Source organism: Molothrus ater, chromosome 4 (genome assembly GCF_012460135.2).
Source record: "Molothrus ater isolate BHLD 08-10-18 breed brown headed cowbird chromosome 4, BPBGC_Mater_1.1, whole genome shotgun sequence".
NCBI lineage: Eukaryota > Metazoa > Chordata > Aves > Passeriformes > Icteridae > Molothrus > Molothrus ater.
Window position 1 is genome coordinate 30749400 of NC_050481.2, and position 27533 is coordinate 30776932.

Below are 27533 nucleotides of genomic sequence, written 5' to 3' on the forward strand. Positions count from 1 at the left end.
CTTATTGCTATGAATGTTTTCCCATTCTTTAATTATGTGTTGCTTCCCTGGAGTATCAGTTGAAAAGAAAAAATTACTGTGATATTCTGAAGGAGGCAATAATGCCAATGTAAAACAAATCTAAATGTCTGTGTTGCTTTTGCCTATAAATATACCTATGATATTCCAAGTCAAGAAATTCAGAAGGCATGTATCAGGCGTTTATTGCTTATATGAAGATTAATCTAAGCTATAAGTCTTTCTCATAGCTTGGAGTCAGACATTCAGTTTGACATTTATTGTCCTCAGAGGACTCAGAGGGCTGCAGTTTTGTGTCAAATACCTGCATTACTAAAAATGAACAAGTAATTTTGGAGTTAATAGTTGTTATTTGTTTTTCTTCTCAAAGCAGAAATATGTTCTGACCTCTTTTGAATTAAATACACTGTAATTCCAAAAAATACTTGAATATAAATGCCAATTATATTTTACAATGTGTTAGGAAATTTAGTTTTGGCTTCAAGATAAAAACACAAACCAAGCAAAAAACAGGACTGTTACAATGACAGGCAATAGCATTTGCCTGAAATCCATAATTTGAGCTCAGACCACAAAACTTTTAATTTACCAGAATTACCAGATTATTGGATAATTTACCACATTATCCAATAGGATAATCTAAGATCCTACCAAGACCCCCCTTTTGAATTAATTAAAAACTTATTATTTGATCAGCAGAACTGAGTCTATACACTTTAAAGACAAGGTAACTTCTATACTTATTGTCTTTACCACATTTATCTTGATAATTTAGTGGTTTTATTATATTTTTATGATCTTTGCAGAAAAACTGGTGATAGAGAAGATTTTGAAAAAATAATCAGTGATCATGCTACTACAGCAGGTAATTTAAGCTTGTTTAGTAATATATATATAAATAAATAGAGTATCTATTATATATATATAAATATATTTTATATAAATATATTTTATATAAATTAGTCTTGTTACTAATATGTTACTTCATATTCTGAGGACTGTTGTATGTCAGAAGAGAGCTCTATAATTTTTAATATGTAACTCTGGCTACATCTGTAATAGTAAATTAACATTTCCTGGAACTGAAATATGGTCTTCTGTACACTTAAACTGTTAAACTGGTCCAGGCACACAGCTGGTCTGTGAGAGGTAGTACTTTTTCAAAGGATTCCCAGCAACAGTTGGAGAAATGGAATATTTCCAACAGTCAGTTTGCATGCAACTATCTGGGTAAAACAAATTTACTAGCAATGATGTGAGCCATTCAGTGCCAATTGGCCTCAGTGCTCCAGAATATTCCCAGGGTTATTTAATGTACTGGATTACACATAGTACTTAGATCTGCAGATCCTATTTTATTTGTGTGTTAGTTTTTAAACTTCTTATTTTACTCCTTTAGATCAAACTAGGGGAGTTGAGTTAAATCTTGTGCCAAAACTTGCATACATTTTGTCTTACATCTCTACTAAGAACACTGAATCTTGGATCTTTCTAAACCGCAACCCATTTTCAGTCCTTTCCCGTTTCCAGGACTCCTAAATGAGAGGGCCTTCAGGTGTCAATGCTGTATCAGGGAAGGATATTGATTGTTTGTTTTGGAAAAAAATGGGGAGGTTAGCCTGTGATTCAGGATGATGAGTGCAGTTCTGACTAAAATGTGGTTCTGTGCAGGTGTTCCCGTGGAGTCTCTACGGGAATCTCTTGGTGAAGAGCTATTCAAAATATGCTATGAAGAGGATGAACACATATTAGGGGTTATTGGAGGCACCCTTAAGGACTTCTTGAATAGTTTCACTACTCTGCTGAAGCAGAGTAGCCACAGCCAAGAAGCAGGAAAAAAGGACAGACTTGAAGATGCCTCCATATTATGCCTGGAGAAAGATCAGGACTTCTTAAATGTTTATTATTTCTTTCCTAAGAAAATCACAAGTCTTATTCTACCTGGTATCATTAAAGCAGCAGCTCATATTTTGTATGAAACTGAGGTAGAAGTGATGCTCATGCCTCCTTGTTTCCATAATGACTGCACTGAGTTTGCTAATCAGCCTTATTTGCTGTATTCTATACAAGTCAAAAGTGCAAAACCTTCCTTATCTCCATGTAAACCACAGTCTTCACTTGTGATTCCTGCCTCTGTGTTCTGTAAGACTTTCCCATTTCATTTTATGTTTGACAAGGATATGTCAGTTCTTCAAATTGGAAATGGGATAAGAAGACTTTTGACCAGGAGAGAATTTCAAGCTAAGCCAAATTTTGAAGAGTATTTTGAAATTCTTACCCCCAAAGTAAGCTGCACTTTTAGTGCAATAATGACCATGCTAAATATGCAGTTTACTGTACGAGTTAGAAGATGGGATAATACTGATATGAAACCATCCATGGTAAGAGACTTTTTATCACCATTACTTCTACCAGGATTTTTTTTTCTTCAGATAGTTAGTTAAACTAGCCACAAAACATGGTGCATTTTGCATTATCTACATCTGATACAACTGCGTAATAATGATTTAATTAGGGTAGTCCAATGTAATTCAGCTTCTGAAGCCAGTGTTCAGTCAAAACTCTGCTTTAGGACTTATACAGAAGTAAAATCCGACTGCAAATTTGATTTATTTCAATAAATTGAAATACTGAGATAAAGCCACGCTGCTGAGAGTAAGGGCATCTTCAGCACAAAGACAGTGGCAGGAAAAGCTTTAACAAAGTGCCCCTGAGTTATTTGGGAGCAGCTCTAGGTTTGGGGAAAATAAACATATGTTTTCTGTGCACATTCAGCCTTTCGTGTTTTGGAATCTTTGATTCTATCTGATGAAAACTCTCATGTTTTCATCAGATAGAATCACCGAAGGTTCCACTTAGTTTCAGATGATGGGATTACAACTATCTCTGCTGAATCACCAAAGGTTCCACTTAGTTTCAGCTGATGGGATTACAACTATCTCTGCTGAAGCTGGGTCTGTGACAAATGACCTGGGACAGTAAAAATCATCTTGTATTTTTATTTGTTCCTGGTCCCAGCTGAATTCCAGCTTCTCTACACCTGAAGCACTCTGGGATGAATTACCAACTCAGACTCAACACTCCAAAAACTTCAATGAGGAACAGTTAAGAAGTTTTACCCAGTTACTAATGTAGCTACTATTAAAAGCTGTAGCTACTTCATCTCAGATCCATTTCTGCACTAGAATGGTTACAAGGGGTAGTAGAGTTGGCTTTGATTCTGCATGTACTTGCATATGCAAATGTCTATTAGTAAGGAACAGATTTTATTAAACAAGTGGTCTTTCAGAGCCATGTTAAGCTAAGCTCTGCAGCACCTTTCACATTACACAACTGAATACAGACGGGACATAAAAACACTTCACATAAAATATTTTTCTCTTTTAGACTATTAAAATTGGATATTCCTGCCATTTCTGCCTTTAATTTTAAATTTCAGTGAGTACTGAACATCCTGTGATAAAACTGAAGCAGATTTTCTCACTTTATCTTATGGAGAAAGTGGTGCATGAACCAGTTATTAGTAGAAATTCAGAGGCCACTATAGTAGCACATTTTATCAATTGCTGATAATACACAAAATTATTCTTTTTGGTTTTCTTTTCTCCCTAAGATAAACTGATACTCAGACATAATTAGGGGTTTATCCTTAAGTTGGGGTCCTCTTGTACCAGAGGACTAAATAAAAATGAACTTACTTGATGGCTCTGTGATTCAGCACCCCATGTTTTCTCTAAGCAACTAAATAAAAATGTAAGGACTATGGGCCAGTCTTGATTTTCTTACATTTTAGTGAAGTGTATTTTCTCTAAAATTTCTCACTTCTAGACCATTGCCTTGCATGTTTTGCATGAATTCTTGTTTCTTTAACTGTTTCAGGTAATGGATCTTAAAGGCCAAATGATCTATATTTTTGAATCCAGTGCCATTCTTTTCTTGGGATCTCCCTGTGTGGACAGACTAGAAGATTTTACAGGACGTGGATTGTACCTCTCTGATATTCCCATTCACAATGCTTTAAGAGATGTTGTTCTGATAGGAGAGCAGGCCAGAGCCCAGGATGGACTGAAGAAGAGGTTAGGAAAGCTAAAAGCAACCCTTGAGCAGGCCCATCAAGCACTTGAAGAGGAGAAGAAGAAGACTGTAGATCTTCTGTTTTCAATTTTTCCTGGAGAGGTTGCTCAGCAGCTGTGGCAGGGACAAGTTGTACAAGCCAAGAAATTTAATAATGTCACAATGCTGTTTTCTGACATTGTTGGATTCACTGCCATCTGTTCCCAATGCTCACCTATGCAGGTTATCACCATGCTTAATGAGCTTTATACTCGCTTTGATTACCAATGTGGAGAGCTAGATGTCTACAAGGTACACAATTCATTGCTTTTCTTTGGGATTCTGGGGCAGGAAAGGAAATTAAGAATAAGTGGGACAGAAGATAGCAGAGGTCCAAAAATTATTTTGCTATAAACCTTTTTCAAATGAGACAAAATAAATCACAAAACAAACAAACAAAACTAGTGAACACAAGTTCACTGGTTCATTCAGCCAAGAAAAAAAACCTCAAAACTTAACAGTTAATTTTAAAAATTAATTTCAATGACAGTGCTGTGATTCTGGAGTAAACAGGTGTTTAATGTAGCTGGGGGTGCCTGACTGTAAATGAAAAAGGAAAACTATTTTAGAATTATGCCCAGCTATAAATAAAAGTTGTGTAATTTTTCCTTTTGCATGATACTGCAAGATTTGTCCAGTACTTTAATAATTTTGCAGGAAAACTAAGATTTAGTCAAGAATTATGTTTAGCTACAATTCTTACTGAAAGAACTTAGGCAGTTCTTTCATATTTATCAAACAGTCTAAGTGTAAGGAACAAATATGCCTGTTTTAGGTTGAGACTATTGGAGATGCCTACTGTGTTGCTGGAGGCTTGCACAAAGAAAGTGAAACACATGCTGTTCAAATAGCACTGATGGCCCTGAAGATGATGGAACTGTCAGACGAGGTGGTGTCTCCCCATGGAGAGCCTATCAAGGTCATATATTTTATTGTATTTTATTTGGTTAAACTGATATCTTTTGTTTGTTTAATTGCTTTCTGGGATTTTGTCTCAAGGAAATTTCACATCATTGCATTAACTTAGAGAATTTGGGGAATCAAATGACTGTGGTTGGAGAAGCTGACCTTTTTAGATTTGTGGATGAGAGTTTTGTAGAGTGGTAAAGGTGAAATAGAGATCTGAAAATCAACCTAAAAGACAAATGCAGTGAAGTGAATAGGTGCAATCTGACATGCTGATGTTCTTGTCTCAGTGGCAATAAAACTGTCAGTGGCATGGAATAGTCTCTTTTCTAAGGAAATGACTAATCCTCTTTCCAAATTAGACTGCAGGTCTTTTGACGCAGAAGCTATGAATATGAATGCCCAAAGACGTTCTGATTGTAGTAATCCACGCAGCTTTGGAGGATTCCATTGCTGCTCTTGTTTCACGGTCAGATACTGAACCACCATAAGATAATGGTGTTAATGCTGTCAAAGCAACTGTTAAATTCAGTGGTAATTATATTTATGGCGTCCTTTCAGTGAGAACTTACACATGTACTGAAATTTTCACATAAGATTATCTCTTACTGAGAAAGAAAAAGAAAGGTCTGTGTGCATGAAAAATTATGTGGACCTTCAGTGTTGTTCAAATGGCCTGGAATGCCATCCTATTATTTTTAATAGAGGTGTCTCAGTTCATTATGTCTTTCATTTCCTAATTTTTAACATTTATCTGTTCATTGTTCCTCCAGAAAGCTTAGTGGTTTTCGGGTTTTTTTAATTTTAAATTAAGGAATACTTGTATTCCAAGAAAAAGAAAATGGTTATTAAGAGGATTATATGCTCCACATTTATCAAACAGAACAGCAGTATTGTATTATAAATAAATATTGTTCTTTTTGTATTTTGCAGTATCAAATTAAGTTACACTTAAGAAATCTGGAAACATTCTGGCAATATTATAACAGGTGTATAATTTACATGCAAATGCTAGTACTACATTTTTTAAACTATTTTAAAATAAGGATAAAATGTAATATTGTGTAAGTACCTAACCAGAAGCTTCTTAGAAGCAAACTATATTTTTAATGAAAGCATGCATCTATTTTAATTAAATGCTTCATGAAAACATTGTATATTGTGCAAAGCAATGCATTTGTCACACAATCTACTGTCATTTTACATATCAATTGCCAAGAAAAAAAAGGTGTGACTGCAAATGACAAAATTTGAATCAGACTTGCATTTTGATGAATATATTTCAGCCATCTTTTCAATGTGGGTGGATTTTGGTATTGTTGCAGGTTTTGCTACTTTTACACTCAAAGTTAGAAACTGCAACTTCTTCATACTGGTATGATACTCTCTTGATATGTAAAGAGTAGTATGCAGAGTAGACATACAAGGTTCCTGACATCATGCCATTATTTAGTCAGAATGCTGTTCTGAAGAAAACACCTCTACACATGTATAATGTACATGAGAAAAAGAACACAGCTCAAAAAAAACCTACCAAAAAGAACCATAAAAAACAGCAGCAGCTAAGTAAGAGTCAAACATCTGAGTATGAGCTAAGTTCACAGCAGTTCACAGTCATATTTTGATATGGTAGGACTATTGACTAAAAATGCAGAACACGATAAACTTCAGCTAGTTCCCTCTCCATGAGCAGTAATGACCAGAGTACAGCTATTTTAAGGAGACTCTGCTAACCCTGTTTATTTTAGTAGCTCATTCTTTCTTTATTTTTTTTAATGAAGAATAATTTATAAAATTGACTTTACCAGTTCTATTTTACCTAATAGTGCTGTTTTCTTTCTTTTGTTTAAAGATGCGTATTGGCCTTCATTCTGGATCTGTCTTTGCTGGAGTTGTTGGGGTTAAAATGCCTCGTTATTGCCTTTTTGGAAATAATGTGACCCTTGCCAATAAGTTTGAATCTTGCAGTATACCTAGAAAAATAAATGTCAGCCCAACGACTTACAGGTACAGTGCAGTATGTAAAATGTCCACCTGCAGTAGTTACTGTAGTAGTCTGTTATCTTCCTGTTGTTTTTTTGGCTGGGTAAAATAAGCAAAATTATAAATTTTTATTACTTTTTAAGGAAGCTCTGCTACCCTCACTGTAGCCTGGACTGTGGTCTGTTTCTCCTACTCAGCTTGTACCCACTGCCACATATCTGATAATGCCTTGTGGCAAGGTTCTGCATCCAGCATCAGACAGAGAATTTGGCACAGGATCTTTCCTGACATCCCCTGCAGCATGTGTTATGTGACATAGATGGTGCCAAGCTTTAGATGATTTTGGGTAGGTGAGTTAGAAAAAGTAGCACCGGTATTAGAGCACAGAGAAAGTAACCCTTTTGATCATGCACTCTGAAAATGCAGATAGAGCATTAGCATCACCAGTGCTTGTGTAGGTCAACATAAGCAGTGCTGGCCAACAGTGATTGTTTTTCCATTCCACTCATATGGAAAATCATTTTGAATCATACCCCTAAAAAGTAGGCAAGTTGATTAATTGGTAAACTATTGTGGTTGTGGAGTTTCTTTTTTTTTTCTGAGTGAATGAGGTGTTAACCTCCTTTTTGTTTGGTGTATTTTTAAAATTCTGATTCTTTCACCAATTCTAAACACACATGGATAACATTTTGGCACCTTGCACAACTGCTGTATATTGCAGTAATTGTTTGAAAGCTTTGGTATGAGTTAACCAACATTTATCCTTACAGAGAGCAGTCTCTGTTTCAACATGTGAAAAAGTAAATAATATTAGAATTAATAAGAGGGTCTGAATAGTTTAATAAGGTTCACAGTATTCCCTTCTTTGAAATACTAATTATGGTGCATTTGATGTGTGGATGTAAGCAAGCTTTCAGCACTAAATAATTTTTGAAAAAAATTACAACAAACATAGCACCTATTAGCAAAACATTAACAGGACAAAAAAAGAGGAGAAACTGTTATTTGCACTGATGCACACTTTAATAGGTTTTCAAGGTTACCAAGTAAACACTATTTTTTATATTTCCTGGAAATAACTAAAAAAATTAAATTGGATTCTCCCTGCCATATATGAAGAGTTATTGAATATCTGCAGTTCTTAGTGACTGGTTGATTTTAATCAATATGTTTAATTTTTGTTTTAGGTTGTTAAAGGAATACCCAGGTTTTGTGTTCACACCACGCTCAAGAGAGGAGCTTCCACCAAATTTTCCAAGTGATATCCCTGGAATTTGCTATTTTCTGGATGCTTATATTCAAGGAACAAACTCACAGACTTGGTTTCAAAAGAGAGATTTGGGAGATGGCAATGCCAATTTTTTCGGTGAGGAAACAGGAATAGACTAAATTGTATTCACAAATGTATAGAATAAATTTATAAATATTTGGATTTTTTTTTGGTACAAATTGAAAATTTTTAAAACTGTATGACACATGAAAGCACTTTAGATTGTTAACACCTGAAAGCCAGTATTAAAATTTCAGGAAGTATGTTACTGACTACTTTTTATTTCTCCTTTGCATAAGGAACATAATCGCTAAAGTAATGTTGCAATGTCACTGTTGGAAATGCTACTATAAACTGTATTTTCCCTGTGGTAATTTGTAAGTGCTACAGTTCTCTCTATACTGAGAATTCTAGATGTATTGTATATGCAGTTTGTCAGGAAATGCAATGTGCAAGTGATGCAGCCACATGCAGTGTTGTGAGCTGGTGCTTATCAATGACTATGAAAATGTATTTCCTTAGAGATTCCATAAGAAAATGTCCATTAAAATATTAAAGTAGGTCACTGCCATCACATACTCCTTCCAGTGCATCATTTGGGCCCCATCCTAGAAGGCTGCTGACCATCTTCTCACACTGGCTGGTCAAAGTATGAGGGTGCTCAGCATTTTCTGGATCAGGCTGATAATTGTAGCTAATACACATGCATAGCAGAGTTGCTGCTTACTGTTTCATGAACTTTATTTTGTGTATAAAATGAATATAGATTAAAATACTGTATAATCACATACTAACATCTCTGTAATCAACAGACTATTTTAGTTCTTAGGGTTTTTAAAGTACTTAAAAATAATAATATCCACTTGTTATTATGTATTACAGCAATAAATGTTTTCTTTTTGTTGTCAATTAAATTTGAAATGTTTTAACAGAAGTGTAATAAAATATGCTTTGGAATGTTTGCTTAGAAATGGAATTCCAGTTAGACTGTATGGAATGGAAGCACACCAGCTTAAATCTCTGATCCTTATCTGAGGATGCAACGTGGGTGTGAGGTGCTATGGAAATGCCCATCACATGCTCGCTCTGAAGTTGCCAGGGGAATTTTCAGGTGAAAAGAGATGCTTTTAAACATCTGAACACATTTACAAAGATTAGTACTACTATAGTACAAACTTTTCTGTTGTGGCTGATCGGAATATGAGTGGACAATCCTAAAGGCTTTGCCTGTGGAACTGGCAGAATAGAGTTAGTTAAGAGTTCTGAGTTTAGGATTCTGCCTCTGAATAGCAGATCCATCTGCCCAGAAATTCCTCTGTGCTGTACAGTTTGATCCCAACTACAGGCTGGAGAACTGCCCCACTTATGCACATACTACTACTCCCATTTATATCAGGTATTATTATTATGACCTCTTCAGCTCCAGGGGTTTGGCATATCAAGCCATAAATGTCTCTTCAAACCACTAAATCAGATTTTGGTCTATTAGTATTTACAAGGAGCAATTTTATTGGACTAAGGTGCTATTTTGTTCATTTTCTGATCTTGACTGGTACATTTTGAAGCTCAATAAACAATTTAATCCTACTAGTTTTTGGTAGAAACTCATACATGTGGCATCAGAATCTTGAGAAAAGACGTTAAAAGATACTAGGATTAAGAATGTTTTAAAGACATATTTCAATTCAGTTTTCCTGTAAGGAGCATTTGAACAAAACTTGAACCATTGAATCCTTCCTCAGGTCTACTATATCCATCCAAGATGCTTAGAAATAGTTCTGTGGCACAAAAATGGAACCAGAAAACTTATTTTATACATATATATATATATGTATATAGATAGATATATATATATACATACACACATATATATACATATATACAGGCACATGTATTTGTAACACTTTGGACCCCAGTGTTTTAAGGAACAAACTACAAGAACTATGCAAATCTTGGAGACTGATCTTTCCAATATTATATTGGTCAGATAGTTCTGTTCTATTGAGAGAAATACCCAGAGGTTACTAGCAGTGCTGTGTGGGTACCCCTGGATATAGAATATGGAGGAGTATTTGCCTCCTGACAGTTCAGTAGGCTTATGGTATTAAACCAGAAATTACTGAGGTCAGTATGAATCTATCCATCCCGGTTAAGAAATAAATAGACTTCTAAATAAAAAATATTTATTTCGCAGACCGAATGGGAAGTACGTTTAGGAGGGAATTTCCTTTTGTTCCTAGAAGACAACTATTGCTGACTGGATGAGGGCCATGCTCAAAGCCAAATTCCATATAAGTCTGTCATCAGATAGGATGTTCATGGCAGTTCTTGATAACCTTCCTTAGGTGACAGCCTTCCAGGAAGAATTCTACTGAGGTGCTTTAGTGTGCACAGAAAGCAACCTACTTGAGTCTAAGGAAAGTAAACAGGATTTAGGCACATATTTAAGACAAAGATTCATGAAAGTGCTTTAAAATGTGCTTGTGTTCAGACGTGTTCTATAATAAATCCTTCATAAGTCCATTTAGCTTTAAACATAATTTAAGAATTTAGGTCTCACTGAAACTGTTCCTCTGTTTAAATTCTTTTGCAGAATAAATATGTATTTAACAAGGGAAAAATATTTTAATTGATCTTTTCCCTTAGATCTAAAATATTCTTTTCACCTTTTAACTTATCATTTCATTTAAATTGAACAAAAGGAATCAGAAAGCTAATAAGCAAGTTGTTGAGATAAACAGAAGGAAGGCAATTTAGCTGACACAATACTTGGACATTTTGGAAGAAAATAATAGAGTTGTTTTTAAGTTGATCTCTTCTGTAGTATAGTGTATGATATTGTGAAAATGTTCAGAGACTATGGAATGCTATTTATATGAATATAAAAATACCTTAGTATTATGTCCAGAAACAGTTTTGTTATGTGTGAAACTTTATTTTATTAGTTCATGAAGATTCTGTGTAGCTGATTCCTGTTCACACTTACACTGTGTGATGGAAGATACATTTTTATCACTGCAGTTTCTTTGCCAAAGAAGTGTAAATGGCCCTTGAAATAAAAAGTGGGTCCTTTGAATCTTAGCACTGACATAGCTAAAGTGAAAGCTATACCAAAAGAATTCAATTAATTTTATTTCATTCAGGCATGACCTGATAAGATTTCAGGGGGATGTCGGAAAAATTTGCATTGCTGGTGTCAGAGGAAGTGCAATTAGTGTGGAGCTGATGCTTTCCTTCTCTCTGAACTACTGTGCAAAACCAGAGCAAAGGAAACTGACAGAACAGTGAAGTGCACAGATAATTGAGCCCCTGGGACAGATCTACTTCTTCCTGGGAAAACTTGTGAAGGCAGAATTGAGACCTCCCCCAGTTTATTTCTCCCATCATTTTCTTTTGCAATCTTTCCAGAAACAGCTGCAATTAATAGTACAGGGGGCAAAATCGGTATTTCCAACCAAAGGCCAGCAGAATTAAGGGAATTGGTCTTGAATCTTGGCAAGGGGACCCTTTTTCAAACCCCACCCATCCTACAACCTACAGGCCACTCCATCTGCTAACATTTTTTTTAATGCCTGCCCATTGTTCTGCGAAAGCGGTGGGAGATTTGCTTCCTGCAACAGCAAAGACTTTTGTGGCTGTTTGCCATAGAGTGTACAAGGTACTGAGTTGCTTTCAAAGCTCTGCTGCAGTTTATCTTAAGTCAGCTTGGCAGAAACCAAATATAACTTTCTAAAATGAGAGCTAGGACTTGCTTTCCTGCCTCTAAAGTCTGCAAGGTGCGTGCCATAACAGTCTTTTGAGACTTCTAAGGCCACCTCTGATTGTGTGGCTGTTTACAACTGCATAGGAAGAAAATAATCAGATATAAGTTTGGTTTGGTTTTGGTTTTATTTAAAATTTTCCAATCCTATTTGCATATGTTCACTGGCAGTCCTTTTCTGCAGAGCATGGAGGGAGAGTACAAGCTACTGTCTGAGGTTACTGACCATTGGTCTGATACTGAAACAAATAAAAGAAGAAAGATAATCCATGAGGCTGGAACTTTTGCTATGTCCAGATGTAACAGTTTAAAGATACATATTCTTCAGAGCACAAGCAGTGGGATCTGAATGTTAAATATGCCGTTAGGGTGGAACATAATCTGGAAAGCCAGTCAAAGAAATAATAAACTGTGAAAGAATCTGAAATGAAGTAAACAACTTTATAAAGTTGTGTGTCTCATCTGCCTCGGCAGACTTTTGATGCTGAAAGCAAAGTCAAGCCAGTGGTTTCCTAATAGAAATGTAAATGAGCACATTGCTTTGCAGCCTCGTTATAAGATTGCCTTTGAAGATCTGTGCTAAAATTGCTTCTCATTTTTTGAGCAGTAGAAAATTACAAATTTTTGTGCTACTATGGCAAATGCATATCCTGCACACACAGCAGCACACAGTGGGGAAATAACTGAGAGAATACATGCAGTAACATCCCAAGGATGTGAAAAGAGCTGGATTCAGACATAGAAACATTTCCACTCTTCTGATTTTTCAGCCCAAACAAAACCTGCCAAAGAAGTATCAAGGACAAAGGCATTCCCAGGGGCTTTGGACTACAAGCATGTGAAAATGAACAGAAATCTTTCCACTGATTGCAGATGATGTTGGGGAAAATTCATACATATTATTAGTTCACTCTCCATGGCTAAGATTACATTCCTCTAACAGGAGGATGCTAGAGAGCTCTCTGTTTCTCAAATGTACACATCTTACTGCATTACAGACCAGCATGGGAATATTTAGGGCTGGTTCATCATAGCTTGTCAATACCAGGACTGAAAAAAATGATGTAATGGTACAGGAGAACACTGTATAGTGGTATAGTAGAAATAATGAATCTTGCTGAAGTGAACTTACAAGGGTGTTTCTGCACCTGAGAAGTATTGTTATGACAATTACAAATGTCAGGTCTCAGACCATAACTAGAAAATACCTATAGTATTTTCCATGTCAGTAAAGTGACTCCATCTTCAGCAAGTGGAATCCAGCAGTACCATATAAGGCAGTCTTTTTATTCAGGACTTCAGTAACAAAATAAACTGTAAAAGCAAAGTCCAAAGTAAAAAATGCAACTTATTAAAATACTTCCTTTGTTTTATAGTGCTTGTGCATTAACACAAACCATATTGAGCTGAATGTTACTGTCTCAGCATCTGCCCTTTCACACAACATAAAAGGATCCTATGCTACTTTCTGCTTTCATCAATCTCACCAAGAATTGCCAGATGAAATCAGCATCTCAAATCAGGAAGAAACATGTTAAAATAAAACATGTATAACATGTACCTAGTGCATGAGGGTCACCAAATGGGAATTTGATTGTATGCTATAATGGAATAATTTATCTCATTGACATTTAGCCTCTCCTTCAGATGAAAGCAAATCTTCTTGCCTAAGACTTCCAGCCTTGACTGTGCAGGTATCTGGAATGGAAGCTTGTCCTCCTCAGCAAATCCCTTGGTTGAATTCTTTAATTCAGCACCTTCCAAACGACACCTCTATTTTAGAAAACTAAATCAATGACTGCCTGCTTTTACTCTAACCATGCCATTTTCACTTCACATTTTACAAATCTCACCTTGTCTAGAACTTCCATTTGTATCATATTGGGTTAATCTCAAGAACAGCCTGTAAATGCAACCTACCAAGCCTGAACCAAATCAGAAAAAAGGCAATTTCATATTTATCCAAGGAATTTTGACCCTTGACGTTAGCACTTTCAAAAAAGTGTCACTCAGGTACACAAAATCACCAGATAATCCACCTTCTGAAAACCATAACTAAAAATATTTTCATATAATCTCTCCAATGCTTCATGAGCATGAGGGCTTACTCCATATACAAAGTGGATTCCCTTGAAACCTGTAAAAAATATCTTTTACACCTATTCTCCATACAGTCAACTTGTTCCTGCCTGGGACATGCTGCCAGGAATTCCTTGACATTTGTATCCTCAAAACTCTTTTATAAGTGCTTGAAGGAGAAGACCAACCCCACTGGAGGGCAAAAGTCCCAGGTGTTGTCTTTTCATTACCAGCAGCAGGCACACAAAGATGTAACTACAACATTTGTATGGTAGGATGAGTTTTCCCATTTTCCCAAAATTCACTTCCTATGAAAAAGTAAAAAGTAGATAGTGACCTGACACGTTCAAATCTTAGTTAACTGGTGACAACCCCTCTTTAGCTACAGCAAAGCACAGCCTTTGGTCTGGTTCCAACAGCATGATTTATTACATTATCTTTATCACCAATTTCCTGGAAATCAAAAAGATTTTTAGAGATTTACATCTCTTCAGTTTTTATTTGGTTTTCTACACAGAGATATTCAACCAGTAGCTTGGAACAGTTTGGTTAATTTATCTAAATATCTTCTTTCTCCCTTAAAATTAGCATATTACTTGTATGATTTTAACTGGTTATACTGAAGCTTTTGTTCTTGGTCATTCTTTTAAAGAACCTAAAATTGGTTTTCCCAGTAGATTTGGACTGTGTTAAGTAGAACTGATGACTATGCCTACAAAACCTAAAACTAGTTTGCTTCTGCTGTTCTTGGAATGTCTACTGAGATGATTTTGCTAAATTTCTAATGCCCATCCATTCGTGTCCTCATTTTTTAGAACTTTTAAAAGCTCTTAACACAGATTCAAAAGTTGACCAGGCAGTGGTTGAAATTTCAAAAGACTTTACATGCTGCCATTTTTAAGCTTATTTACATGGAACCTCCAACATCAATGATTCATTTTTTTTTTAAAGAACTGTGTGAACAGTTCAAATGTTAAATTTATTTTGCACTATTTTACTAAGGTTTGAACGTCTGTGATTTTACCTACATTTAGAATTGATCTGGTCTGACTAGTGTTTATGGCTTCATGTAGCAAGGTTTCTGCCCAAGAGCTACTACATTGGTAGTCCACTAGGTACTCATCTCCTTGTCCTCCTAGATAAACTAACTATATTTTTAGTATGTTGTGACTCTTCTTAAACAAGTTTTAAAAAGTTAGTGGCCTCCTTAAATTTTTATTTCATACACTGAAATAAATTTTTATTTCATACACTGGGGCCAGGTCTTTCGATCGTACAAAGGGCTTTAAAATATATGGTGCTGTATAATCTTATTTTATTCCTTGTATATGACAGCATGATAGACTGTGTTATTTCCAAACTGGCCTTGGCATGTTGTCTCTGCTCAAGACCTCCTGTTCTAAGGGTCATACCATACCTAGAGAACTGTCTAAGAATCCATGTTCAGAAGGTTAATGATACAGCACTGTATTTATTCACACTGACACCTGAAAGGACTCAGAAACACACAAAAATTCCATTACTGAAAGCACTCATTATTATGCTTTTAACTTCGCTGGTCTTTGAGAAATGAATGCACAAGAGCAGAAATGTCTGGGATCACTTTGTCGCTCAGATTCTTCCCTTTTTTGTGGACATTTTTCATCCTAAAAACTAAGTGGTTGCATCGGTACAAGAAACAACTGAAGCATTCCTGCGAAGGCAGCCGATGCACGGGGAACTGTTCTACAGGTTCCCACGCAAGCACTGCGAGCAGCAACGAGCCCGACCCGCGGCTCTGGGCCGGCCACGGGCAGCGGCCGCCCCTCAGCCCCGGGCGGCGCCGGCCGTGGCCCCCGCGCGGCCCTCGGCTCCCGCAGCCCCGCCTCCGCCTCTGATTGGCTGAGAGCGCGGCGGCCGCTCCCGCCATTGGCCCCTCGGGCAGCGGTCGCGCTCGCCATTGGCTGCCGGCGGGTGCCACTCGGGGCGGCGGCGGCCGGGGGAGGTGGTGAGGCGGCCGGGCCCATCCTCTGCTGGCGGCGGCGGCGGCGGCGGCGGCACCATGGTGAGCTCCGCCGGGCCGCCCGCCCTGCCCGGGGCCGGGCCGCGTCCGCTCTGCCGGCACCGGGCCCGCGGTGGGAGGGAAGGGGCTGAATCCCCTTGGGAAGCGGGCAGCCGGGCCCCATAGCTTTGTTTCGGGGGAGATGGGTGATGTTTCGGTGGGGTCGCTTCCCGGCGGGGTGATGGGCAGGGTGGGGTGGGATGCTGCGCGGCGGGGGAAGGGGTTACCCTGCCGCCCGGGGCCTGACCGTGCCACCGCCTCGTCCTGCCCCACAGTACGGCTTCGTCAATCACGCCCTGGAGCTGCTCGTCATCCGCAACTACGGCCCCGCCGTCTGGGAGGACATCAAGTAAGTGTCTGCGCGCGTGTCTGCGCGCGTCCGTCCGTGTGTCTGTCTGTGGATGCGCGTCTGTGTGCGCGCGTTCCGCGGGGGCGCGCAGCTCCGGGAGCCGGGCCGGGTACCGAGTACCAGCGCTCCGTTTGCCGTGCCGGGCGGGTCTGCGGGCCGCAGGGGCCGGCAGCGGCACCGGCAGCGGCACCGGCAGCGGTGCCCGCAGCTCTGCGGCCCGGCAGAGGCACCCAGGACGCGGCTCCCAGACGTGACAAACCAGCGCGGCCGCTGCCGCACCTCGTCCCGCTCACGGCTTCCCTTAACGCCTCCAAAACCCGCCTCGATCCATCTTTCCCGGTGTCCAGGAGCCGCGGGGGATGGCAGTGAGCCCCGCGGTTCCCTCGGTTATAAGGAGTATGTGGCCGAAGTGCTGTCCTGGCATCAGGCCGCCAGGTGAACCGTGCAGCAGTTGCATCCCTCTGCATCCCCGAAGGAACTAAGATACAGTGTTTGTTTAATAAACATTGTCTAAAAATAGTGTCAGGTTTTGGTAATGTCCTCAGCTCGAAATCAAAACAGTCACTGATTATTTAATCTTAAATACATATTTAAGATTATATGTATTATCCTTACATATCCATACATATGTAAGGATGCAAGTAGAAGAATGGTTTTTGGCTTCATTTCTTGAACCTGGTTTCTTGAGCCCAGCCCTTGCTTTTCTGGTGGTATAGTGTTTTTCTAAGGAGCTGACTGCCTTCACTTTAAACCTTTGATCAGTTGTGAGCTTGCACTAAAAGTTTTAAACGAATGTGCAAACAAAATTCTGTTTACCTGAAAAATAGTAGCATGAACCGCTGGGCAAAACTACAACAAAAATTTTTGAAAGGTTGTAAAAAGCTTACAGAGTTGTAGGCTTACTTCATCAGGCTTTTGGCAACATGTGGTCAGAAGAAATGGTTTAATATGATCTCTTGATAAGCCAGAAGTCGATTATCCAACTTGGAGAAAGTGATCCTCTTTCAGCTGGATGCCTTCTGTAGGCCTCTGTTACATTTATTTTAATATGTCAGTGTTGATGTTGATTTTATAATATATTGCTGTTGTCTTAATACAGTTCAAAAGGCCAGTTTTGATTGTGAGATTTTTGTTACCATGACATATTTTTTTCATAAAATCATTTGTTAAGAATGTGGTAATCTTGCACAGTACCATGAAATCAGAGAATCATAGAAATGTTCTCTGGAAGGGGCCTCTGGAGGTCATCTAGTCCAGTTTCTGTTCCAACCTGGATTGGTACTGGCAGTAGATCAGGGCTCAGCTATGACTTTTGTCTAGTCAAGTCTTTAAAATGACCAAAGGTGAGTCCACAGTTGTGGTTCAGCAGGCATGCATTGTTCTGTTGATCCCTGACCAGGTACTCTGTAAATTACTGTTTGCAAATACAGTTCTGTGCATAGCACAGATGAACTTTTAGTGTACACCACAGAGTTTTGTGCTATAAGTGAGGCATTTATTTTCCTTACATACTGAACATTTCTAAACACAATCTACTTTGAATTCCTGTTTTGATTCTTTAAAATGACATATATTAATTAAGAGGTGATAAAATAGTGACACATGCATAATTTTCCATGAAAATTTAAATAAATAAAGAGAAGAAAAATATGCATAAAATAGGATGTTCACTATTTCTTGCCATGGCATCCCTTACCAAGATGCCTTTAAGTATCATGAACCACTTTTTGTCCAGATTACTCACTGAATATGTATTTGTATTTAAGATCAATCCACCAGAGAAGATACAGAGTTTCATCTTCTAGCATAAGACCATACTGCAGACTGTCAGAGCACAGCCATAATTCCTGATGCATCCTGTCTCTTTAGATTTTGGAAACACCTGATGGAATACTGTAGATAACTAAAACCTATGAGGAATATTACTCATATAACATTTTGGAGAAATCTAATAGAAATATACAAAATACTTTTCTAAGGTCAGCTGTGATAATTCAGGAAGCTGGTACCTCCTGTTTCTGCTTTTCAAATGAGAAACATTTGTGTCTTGTGGCAGCCCAGCAGGTAGGCTCTGTTGTTAGCTCACAAGAAGATGACTGTCTGGAATGAAACCAGCACGACACCACCCAGCAGAAAATTGGAATGTGATCCCCAAGAAGGAGCCAATGCATTTGCAAGAGTTGCCATAGCTCCTTATGTGGAATTGGTCACCATGGGGTATTTATTCAGCAGGATTTCTCAGTTGTGTATCCTAGAGTTCAGAAACCAGTAAACCAGCCCTCACTGGAACACATTCTAGTGGCACTGATTTAGGGAATAGTAGTGTCAGCTGGTAGCCAAGTGATGTTGATGAAAAACTTGGATGTTTTACCTTTTATTAGCTAATACAAACTTCTTGCAAAGGCTTTTTTTTGTTAGAACTGCTAATCATTTAGGAAACAGCAAGAAAGTACAGAGCAGTGTTGTGGCATGCTGAATTGGATCAGTTGAATCACAGATGACCGGAGAAATAATTATTGAAGTCAACAGTCCTTGGCTGTTTCAAAAAAACCCAAGAGGAACTTTTCACTGTTAGTAAGCTTGAATTTGCAATAGAACTTCAGCATTTTTGTGAAATAGAGAGACCTCTGGGTAGTTCAGTACAAAATTTCTTATCTAAACTTTTCTGGTTTTTTTCAATATTGAGCTGGTCACATACTGCTGTTTTGTTCTCTCTGAAGTCAGCACAGAAGATGTGAATCAGCCCTGCAGAGTGGTGGGTTATGAGTGCTGAATGATTCTGAAATGCCAACAGGTGAATTTGTACTTAGTGTTGATAGAAGGGGAAAGAAAACATGAAACTAAATAAACTGAAGTAATGAAATATGGTCATTCTTCAAATAAAGTGAATTTTAGAAAGTTAAATGCTGAATTGAAAGGGTATTGTCCATCTGAAACATGGAAACTCTTTTGTAGCGTGTTCAGTCAAAGAGGTGTTGAATGAAGTTCTTACATAGAGAATTTGGGTACCCAAATAGTTGAATTTGATGTTCTTACAAGAGTGCTGTTTTCAGTGCCATCACTTACTGTTACCTGAGTTAGCATGATGATTTCAAGTCTCTATGCCTGATATTTTTTTCATTTTTCAGCATTATTGTAAAACCATGATCTCATCAGAAAAAGATTCACTGTTTTTCAATGGCCCAGAGTGGAATTCTTGGGAAAGTTAGCCTCCATGTTATTTTCACCCACTTTTAAAAAAAAAAAAGCATAACTGAACAAAATACTCCTTTACACATCAAATAATAAGGCACTAAGTTAATGGAAAAATTACAGTGTATACTTTGATATAGGGCTTGACTTTCCTAAAGAACTAGAATTGAAATGCTTGACACACAAAATGGTTCAAAGCCTTCTATTTTTGAACCAGCATTCTGGATCCCAAATAGGTTGAATTTAAAATAAGACTAAGAAAGCTGGCATATAAGTAATGAAAGTTAGTCTTGATTTATGACAACTTTCCTCATTTTCTCAACAGCAAAGTCTCAAAAATTTGCTTCTCCTTAGGGTTTTCTCTGACTGCCACTTGCAGAATTAAGAATTTGAACTAATAAACAGGGCTTTTGTTATGAAGCCCTAGAATCATTAGAGGATTTATCCAGCAAAGCTGGATGAGCAACAGGGAGTGAGAGGAAAGTCCTTCTGTAGCTTCTGAATTCTGCAGTAGCAGATGTTTCTTGGTGGAAAGTGAAGATGAGTTACTAGTAAATCAACAGTTAACCTAGAACTGTTAACCACACTGTTGCTGAGAAAACAGTTTTCATTTGTTCCTTCCATACTTAAGAGAAAACCTCTTGTGACTCCTTTATTTTGTATTTGTTCCATCCAGAGGGCTGGTTTAGACTGTGTGGCCACTGTGGCCACCGTGTGGCTGGTTCTCAGGGTGGTTCTCAAGATTCCTTTGGCATTAGATATCTTCAAGTCCTCTGCAGCCAACATAAACTCCAAGTTGTCAGGCCTGGCCATTCCCACATACATGCAATTCTGGGCTCATGTCTGTTTAAGGCCAAATTTGTACTGCTGGGTGATGTGGTAGTGTGTGCACACAATTGTAAGTAGTGCACATGGAATTACTGCCCATGTACCTATCCAAAACAATGCAGAGAGATTACTCACATTGTCAAAATAAATAAAAATTTCCAGGGCTCAGGAAATTGTATTCCCTAGTATGTTTCTATGGCAGGCATGTTTTTATGGTGTGTGATAGTACATTTTTAAAAGAGGCCTCTACCATAAAATCTGAGCTCTTCTGCAACAGGTATCACTTATGGCTGAGCTGAACAGCCAATATATGTGAAATTCTGATCACTCCATTCAGCAGTTCTAAGGGTTTAATTGTGTGACAAGCATTGACAGGGATGTCTTCTTGAAACAGCTCCAGGTCAATATGTGGGAGCTAGAGCAATATTGTCAGCAGGGAATATGTACAGAGTCTTTTTTCCTGTGTTTCCCAGCACTATTCCTCTGTGTTTGATTAAATGAATACAGGATTTTCCCATGGGCTCCTAAATCTGAATTGAGGCCAGGTTAGATGCTCAAATTGTGACACTTTCAAACATACTGCCAAGAAAATGAATGAGAACTCAAAAATCTAATAAAGAAATGCATTAAAATACTTCATTACAAGCCCGTAGAGTAAATTGATATTTTCCCCACACAGGTAGATGAAATATCTGGATTTGGGAAATGAAATGGCACAGGCAGTCAGCCACTTCGTTTTTATGGTAGAAGTCCCCACAAAAACATGTAGTGTGGAAAAACTAGAGTGGAAGTTGAAACTCAATGTTTGCTAAAAGCAACTACATAGAGGTGAAAACACTTTTAATTTTGGTTCCGGAGAAGTGTTGAAACTTGCACAGTAGAAAAATAGGCATTTTTTGCCCCTTTGCTGTCTGTACCTTAGCATGGGGATATATAAATCAAGTAATAGTCTTACATCCCTGGTGCTCAGTGCTTAATGTAGAATTAAGGCATCTGCTCCTGCCTTTGCCCTGTTTTGTCCTTTGGAGGGGTTAGGATGGCATGTGCTGTCCACACTTTTAAGTGCCAAGATTCCAGGTCTCTGGAGCCTTCTGGCCAGCACAGACTCTACAGGGACCCAGTGGTCTGGAAGTGCACACTATGGAAGAGCAAAAGTCAATTGCTTGTCCTAGGAGGAAGGAAACTTCCCCCAAGTTTCACAGATGATCACCTACCAAGGCTCCAGGCTCTTTAAGGCGTTTTTTTTTTCTGTAAATTTCCTGTTATGGTTAAAATGGTGACACACTGAGGATTGAGTAATTGGCCTGGTGCAATGTGGAAAAGGAAAGTGGAAAGCTCTGCTTGGTTTCAAATTGGGTTCAGCTGAAGTGGTAGAAGACTGTACCATTTGAGGAAGTGAAAGAAACTGCAGGGCCTGGAAATGAAAACTAAACAGACAGAAACTTCCTCATCCTATTGATGAAGGTTAACATAGGTCAGACTAGTGACTTGGTGTGGCTTTTGCAGTGAAATGTAGGTGATTTAAGAGTACATATCATGGGGTAAATTGTCAAAGGCATTCCTAGAAGTTAGGTTTATTAGTAGTCTTGTATGTTGCCTGCTTAAGTCAGGAAAGGTAGATGCTTTTATTCATTTGCCTATCTAAAAATGGTACTCCACTGATTCCCCTAGCATTTAGATTATTAGGAACTCATGACAGGATTTGCTATTCTGATTAATTATATTTGTAATATACCTAGAATTTACCATTCTAAAATAGTAAATAATATAAATAAATAATATAAAATAAATAGTAAATGCCTTTAAGAAAATATTTTATAATTTTTTCAAGGAGATGGGCTTGTTTCCGGGGAGTTTCTCACAGCAAAAATTGTCCATTTTTATGCTACTTAAACAATGTAAATAATAAAAAACTTCTTTAGCTGCAGAATGAAGGCCCTTGCTTGGCTTTCTGTGTCTCTATGCTGTGTTCAAAATGTCACTTTGGCAGAGATTTTTTTTCTTTTTATGAATATATCAAAACACAACTTATATTTGTTGACAGATCCTGTGAGAATCAAGATTTTGGCCTACTGCTATTGCTTAGCACGGTGTTTAGATGTAGTAATAGCTCCTGCTATAGTGTAGTTTGCCTTTTCAGAAACCTGGGAAAATATGCACAACTGCTCTAGTGAAAGACTCTTTTAACTTGCAATAGCAAGCTCTTAAAATTAGTGGGAATTTAGATACTTTGTAGGTCTGATGCTGGTAGGCTGTAAAGTCCATGAAAATTGTGTTTTCAGCATAAAAAGTGCTTAGTATCTTAAAAAACCAGAACCACTGATCACATACTGGGCACCCTAAGTGAATGAAACCTTTTTGATCTATGGTGTTCTTGCCTATTTTAAATGGAAATGGTATAACTGGCCTCATGAGATTGTTGGAGACCTAATTAATGCTTCTGCATGCAATTAGTGGAGATCAATTCCACAGGAAAACACATTAGAAAGAAATAATTCTCTCTTCAGAACTGGATTTGAAAACTGCTGTAAATCAATCCTGAGGTTATCTATTGAGGAATGGGATAAAACTAAACACAAAATAGTTATGCATTAATGGAGTAGGATGTAGCCCCAGCACTGAGGGAGCTGGAAGCCTGGAGGAATAGGAACAGGTTTTGTGGGCTCATGGGTGTGGCTGGGATGCTGTGTCATACAGGCTTGGGACAGACAGGGAAATGTTGCTTGGAGCAAACTGCTCTAATGGTGCTGAGTGGGCCTGAGTTCATCTTACCTGCTTTCACTAAACTGCAAAGAAAAATTCACCAGACGCTTATGGCTCTTTATGAGACATGTTTTATTTCTTTGTAATTGTTCTGGAAAGTGTTTTTCAAGTTTTGAGCTGACTGTAGTTTCTATTTATAGGGCAGCCCTTTAGAAAGCATGTAAAACAGTGCCATAGTCTGTAACAGTCTGTCTGCAGTGATAACAGTAGGAGAGAAATTGAATAATCAACAGCTTAGAGTGTAAAATTTTTGTAGAAAATCTATTTGTGTATGTAGGTACATATGCAAATAAATACTGATGTGCATGCCTGTGTGTATGTGCATATTATGTCTACATAATCACCATGTGGCCTGGGCAATAAAAATGCACACTAAACAGGAAATAAGAATCAAATATCTGTACAAAATGTGACTGGGGCACTTCAGTTAATAATCATCTGTAGTGGAAGCAAGTGACAAAGTCTTCCAGTTATCTTTGGTATTTCTTGTCAAGAGGTTGATTTGCAGGAGAACCTTGTTGCAAACCTCCTTGTAAATTTCTAGGTGTAGGTTTTGATGTGTCTCAGACTTCAATTTTATTTTATCAAAGCTTTCTTATTTATCCTATTAAAGCCTTTGGGATTTCTCCCATCAAAATGCTGGCTTTCCTGTTCCTTTCTTCTGTACTTCTCCCTCCAGGAACTGTAGAATTCTGGGTGGTGAGCAGGTGAGTTATGGAGTGTACCCCCTGTAGACCCACATACATACCTGTGTGCTGCAGTGGTGGCAGTCAGTCCCTGTGAGTCCTCTTTCCTTCTTTGTTGAACTTCTGGGACTTTGCTCAGTATTTCCCTTTCCCAGCCCACAGTTAATTACTGTAAAAAATTATTGCTTTACAGCTTACTTGAACTTACTGATTCTTTCATGCTCAGAAGTGTTGCAGACATACTGTGTTAATTATTTTACCTGTCTTGTCACAGTGAACACTGGTAAAAAAAAATTATTGTTTCGCTAGAGTTTAGATTGTGAATCCATTCTTATTTTGGATCATGTCATTCTTAGTTGTAAATAATTGCAGTGATCTATTAAAAAGCAAGAAATTGGAGGATTTGCTGTCTCTTTCAGTACCATGTGGGTTTGTTTACCCAGTGCTGAAGGCAATGTTCTGTTTGACCAATCTCAACAATTTTGAAAAAAATACAGATTGCAAACAAATAGATATGGGAAAGACACTTTGGAAAGCCATTAGTGATGAAATGACAATAGATGGTTTCTTTTAATCCATACCCCTTTTAACATTATTGACTTTTTATCCAGAAAACAACATTTATTTTTTGTTTCTGTTTTAAAGTACTTGCTTCATACTATTCCAAAGTTCTAATCAGTTTGTTTTTTTTTAAGTGGTTCTGACTAAATGATTCTTCATGGGCAGGGAGGTTAATATTTACAAGCATCTTAGGGTCAGAACACTATAATTTCTGCTATTTCAGTTCCTCACAGCGGAAGGACCTGCTTGAAGGTCAGGAGTTAAACTAAGTGGATGCCAAATTATTTAATTCCTCTGGGAAAGGGCTGGCTAAAATGAAATACTGGCATGTTATGAAACTTGGTGTGAGTGTTCTTGCAGTATCTCTCAGGTACTTTGCAGTTTTCCCAGAATTAAGTGCTTTTAGATGTGCCAGGATAACAGGTGTTATAAACACATCATTCACTCTTGTTAATGAAATGCACAAAGGAGTATTTTGTAAATACCATTCTTTTTATTCCACTTGCGTAAAAGGAAGCAAAATAATACTGGCTTTATATTTTTAATAATATTTTTAGTGCTTGTAGTAGCAGCAAGGAACTTGTACTTTTGTTAACTGTATCTTCTAGTATTATCTTGTTTTGAAAACCTACATTAAACACTCCCGTATCCAGCCTGTAAAACTGGGAAATAGCTCAGAACTGTGAAGTCTATAAATACACCTATTTATTTTACCCAGAACATCATTTTCCTGGACAGATTCCCATTTTTATTTAATCTTGTAACTTAATATAATTTATGTTCTTCCCAGCTGGGTATTTTAAAATATCCTTGGACGATCCAAAACATGTACAAGCCTGTTTTCTTTTTTTCCTTTTCAGAATAGTGGCTCAATATTTTTAATAACTTTTAGTAAAACGTCTTTGTGAAATACATGAAAAAAAGACCCGAGACATTTTGAAAAAAAACAACTGTCTTTGAAGTAATATGAGCAGTGAATTTGCCATTTCAATGTAAATGAGATGCAAAGGCAATGAATCTGGGTTCACAGATACCATCTTAGGTCTGCCCCATGTAATCCTGTTTAAGAGTGCTACTCTTGGAACAGAATTAAACTTGACTCGCTTCTATCCGTGAGATCAGAACCTGTGCTGTGTTTCCAAGTGCAGTGGAGTTATTTTGTCATTAAGATTGTTTTGACTGATCTCTTCAATTTAATGAGCACTTTTCCATCCTTGGTACACCAAGGATACTGAAGCACAATGGTGGCAAAAGTCCCAGCAGAAACAATATGTATCATGGAAGAAGTCCTGGAGGTGGTCTTGGAACTAGCTGCTGTTTTTGGTGTGTTCAAGGTGACACACCCAGTGCCCACACTTTGGGCTGAGTTTTGGTAGGAAGAGATCCAGTTGTGCTTTTGGGACACTGGATGATCTCTTAAAGTGATATCAGCAGCTTCTAAGTAATAACGTTATATCACAGAGAAGCCTATGCATCTTCAGGATGCAAAATAATTGTTCTTAAAGTCTTCTACCATATTCTTTGTCAATATTTGCTGCATGCAAATGGGAAGGGTTCTTCTTCTTTAAGAATTTCTTAAGATTCCAACTTTTTGACTGGCTACAGAGGCAGGATAGCAAGTATGACTTTACGGGAAAGAAAAAGTTTTGTCAGCAGCAATCTTCTTGATTGTGATTTATGCAAATTCCCTTTAAATACTACAGTCTGACTGCAAAACTACATTAAAACTCACCTTGTGCAGAATGGGCTATGTATAAGTAAGACCAGCCTAATGTCACATCTTGCCCAGCTGTGTTGTCCGTAAAATGTCCAAAAATGGCAAAAGAAATCCTTTCTACATCAAACCTCTATGAGAAATAAAAATGTGTGCATCCTATGGTTTAAAAATTTGAAGTGCAGGATCTGTTCTGATTTTAAGAATAGTTCTTCTTGGAATGCTTTCCACGTATAGCGTTTCAGCCATTTCTGTGAATTATTAACATCACCTTTGAACATTAGTAGTGTGTTTACAAATACTAAACTATTTGCACAATGGGAAAGATTCAAAGGGACCATTGTACACAGATGTATCACCTGTAATGCTGTTCCGTGCTGCTAAATCAACAGCAGTTTTGGGGGTGTTAGCATGACTGATGGAGGAAAGGCTGCTTTAAGACTTGATCCTGCTTCGATCTATTCCATAGGAATTTTTCCACTGATTTCAAGGCCAAATCTTTATGTGAAAAATATCCTCTGTATAGCTGTTATTTTCCGTGGTGCAATGGTTAAGGTTCTTCTCTTGCCCAAGTAAACTGCCTCACATTAACCTGGATAATAGAAACATTCTGGAGGAAAACAAAAGCATTTTAGAAAAGTCTGCGCTGGAATCTTTGTTTCCCACAATTGAAATAGCTCTGTGTAATCATTCAGAATTAGTGTAGAGTAAATAAAAAGGGCTGCCAGACTGTAGAAGTTAGGGCAGGCATGTCATAGGATTTAAGTTTTGAACCATGAAACATCACATCTCGTGTGATAGGAATCAGTTTGGGAAGAGCATTAAAATCCTGGGGTGTTTTAACATTTTGAACATAAATTTATAGGGGAGCAAAACCCACACTTTTGTCTCAATAAATGTCAATGAGACATTAATTGTAAATTCTGTTCTATTTGACTTGAAACTTATTTTGAAAGAACAGCCATATAAAAGTTAGAAGTTTGCTACTGTAATACTGCTTCTTCACTAAAGAAATAAGCAGGGCTTGGGAATTTGCCAGAGCTTGTTGCTTTTGGCTCATTTCCAGTCAAGTTCTTAAGAAAGCTACCAACATGTTATTGCTGTTAATGTCTTTGTGATCAAACACCACAGTCTGTAGAAAACATTAGAACTATGCTAATTTCCTCCCACAATTTTATCTGGTCAAAACCTGTAACTTAAGATTGCAGCAAAACATTTCAAGGGAAATGCCACAGGTGTTTTTGGTTTTTTTTTTTTTTTTTTTTTTTTT

At 37.8% G+C, this 27533-nt stretch overlaps 2 protein-coding genes across 5 annotated transcripts in view; both read left to right on the plus strand.

Annotated features, from left to right (window-relative positions):
• GUCY1A1 (guanylate cyclase 1 soluble subunit alpha 1) overlaps window positions 1-9261 on the plus strand; it is a 34924-nt gene extending 25663 nt beyond the window's left edge. For all 4 annotated transcript variants that reach the window (XM_036381454.2, XM_036381456.2, XM_054514475.1 and 1 more), the window contains 6 exons: window positions 825-883; window positions 1690-2399; window positions 3898-4383; window positions 4907-5050; window positions 6890-7044; window positions 8208-9261. In XM_036381454.2, the coding sequence (XP_036237347.1) occupies window positions 825-883; window positions 1690-2399; window positions 3898-4383; window positions 4907-5050; window positions 6890-7044; window positions 8208-8409 (1756 nt within the window). In that variant the 3' untranslated portion in view covers window positions 8410-9261. The remainder of the gene's footprint in view (window positions 1-824; window positions 884-1689; window positions 2400-3897; window positions 4384-4906; window positions 5051-6889; window positions 7045-8207) is intronic.
• Window positions 9262-16117: 6856 nt separating this feature from the next.
• GUCY1B1 (guanylate cyclase 1 soluble subunit beta 1) overlaps window positions 16118-27533 on the plus strand; it is a 42037-nt gene continuing 30621 nt past the window's right edge. The window contains exons 1-2 of the mRNA XM_036382004.1: window positions 16118-16173; window positions 16446-16519. Coding sequence (XP_036237897.1) covers window positions 16171-16173; window positions 16446-16519 — 77 coding nt within the window. The 5' untranslated portion in view covers window positions 16118-16170. The remainder of the gene's footprint in view (window positions 16174-16445; window positions 16520-27533) is intronic.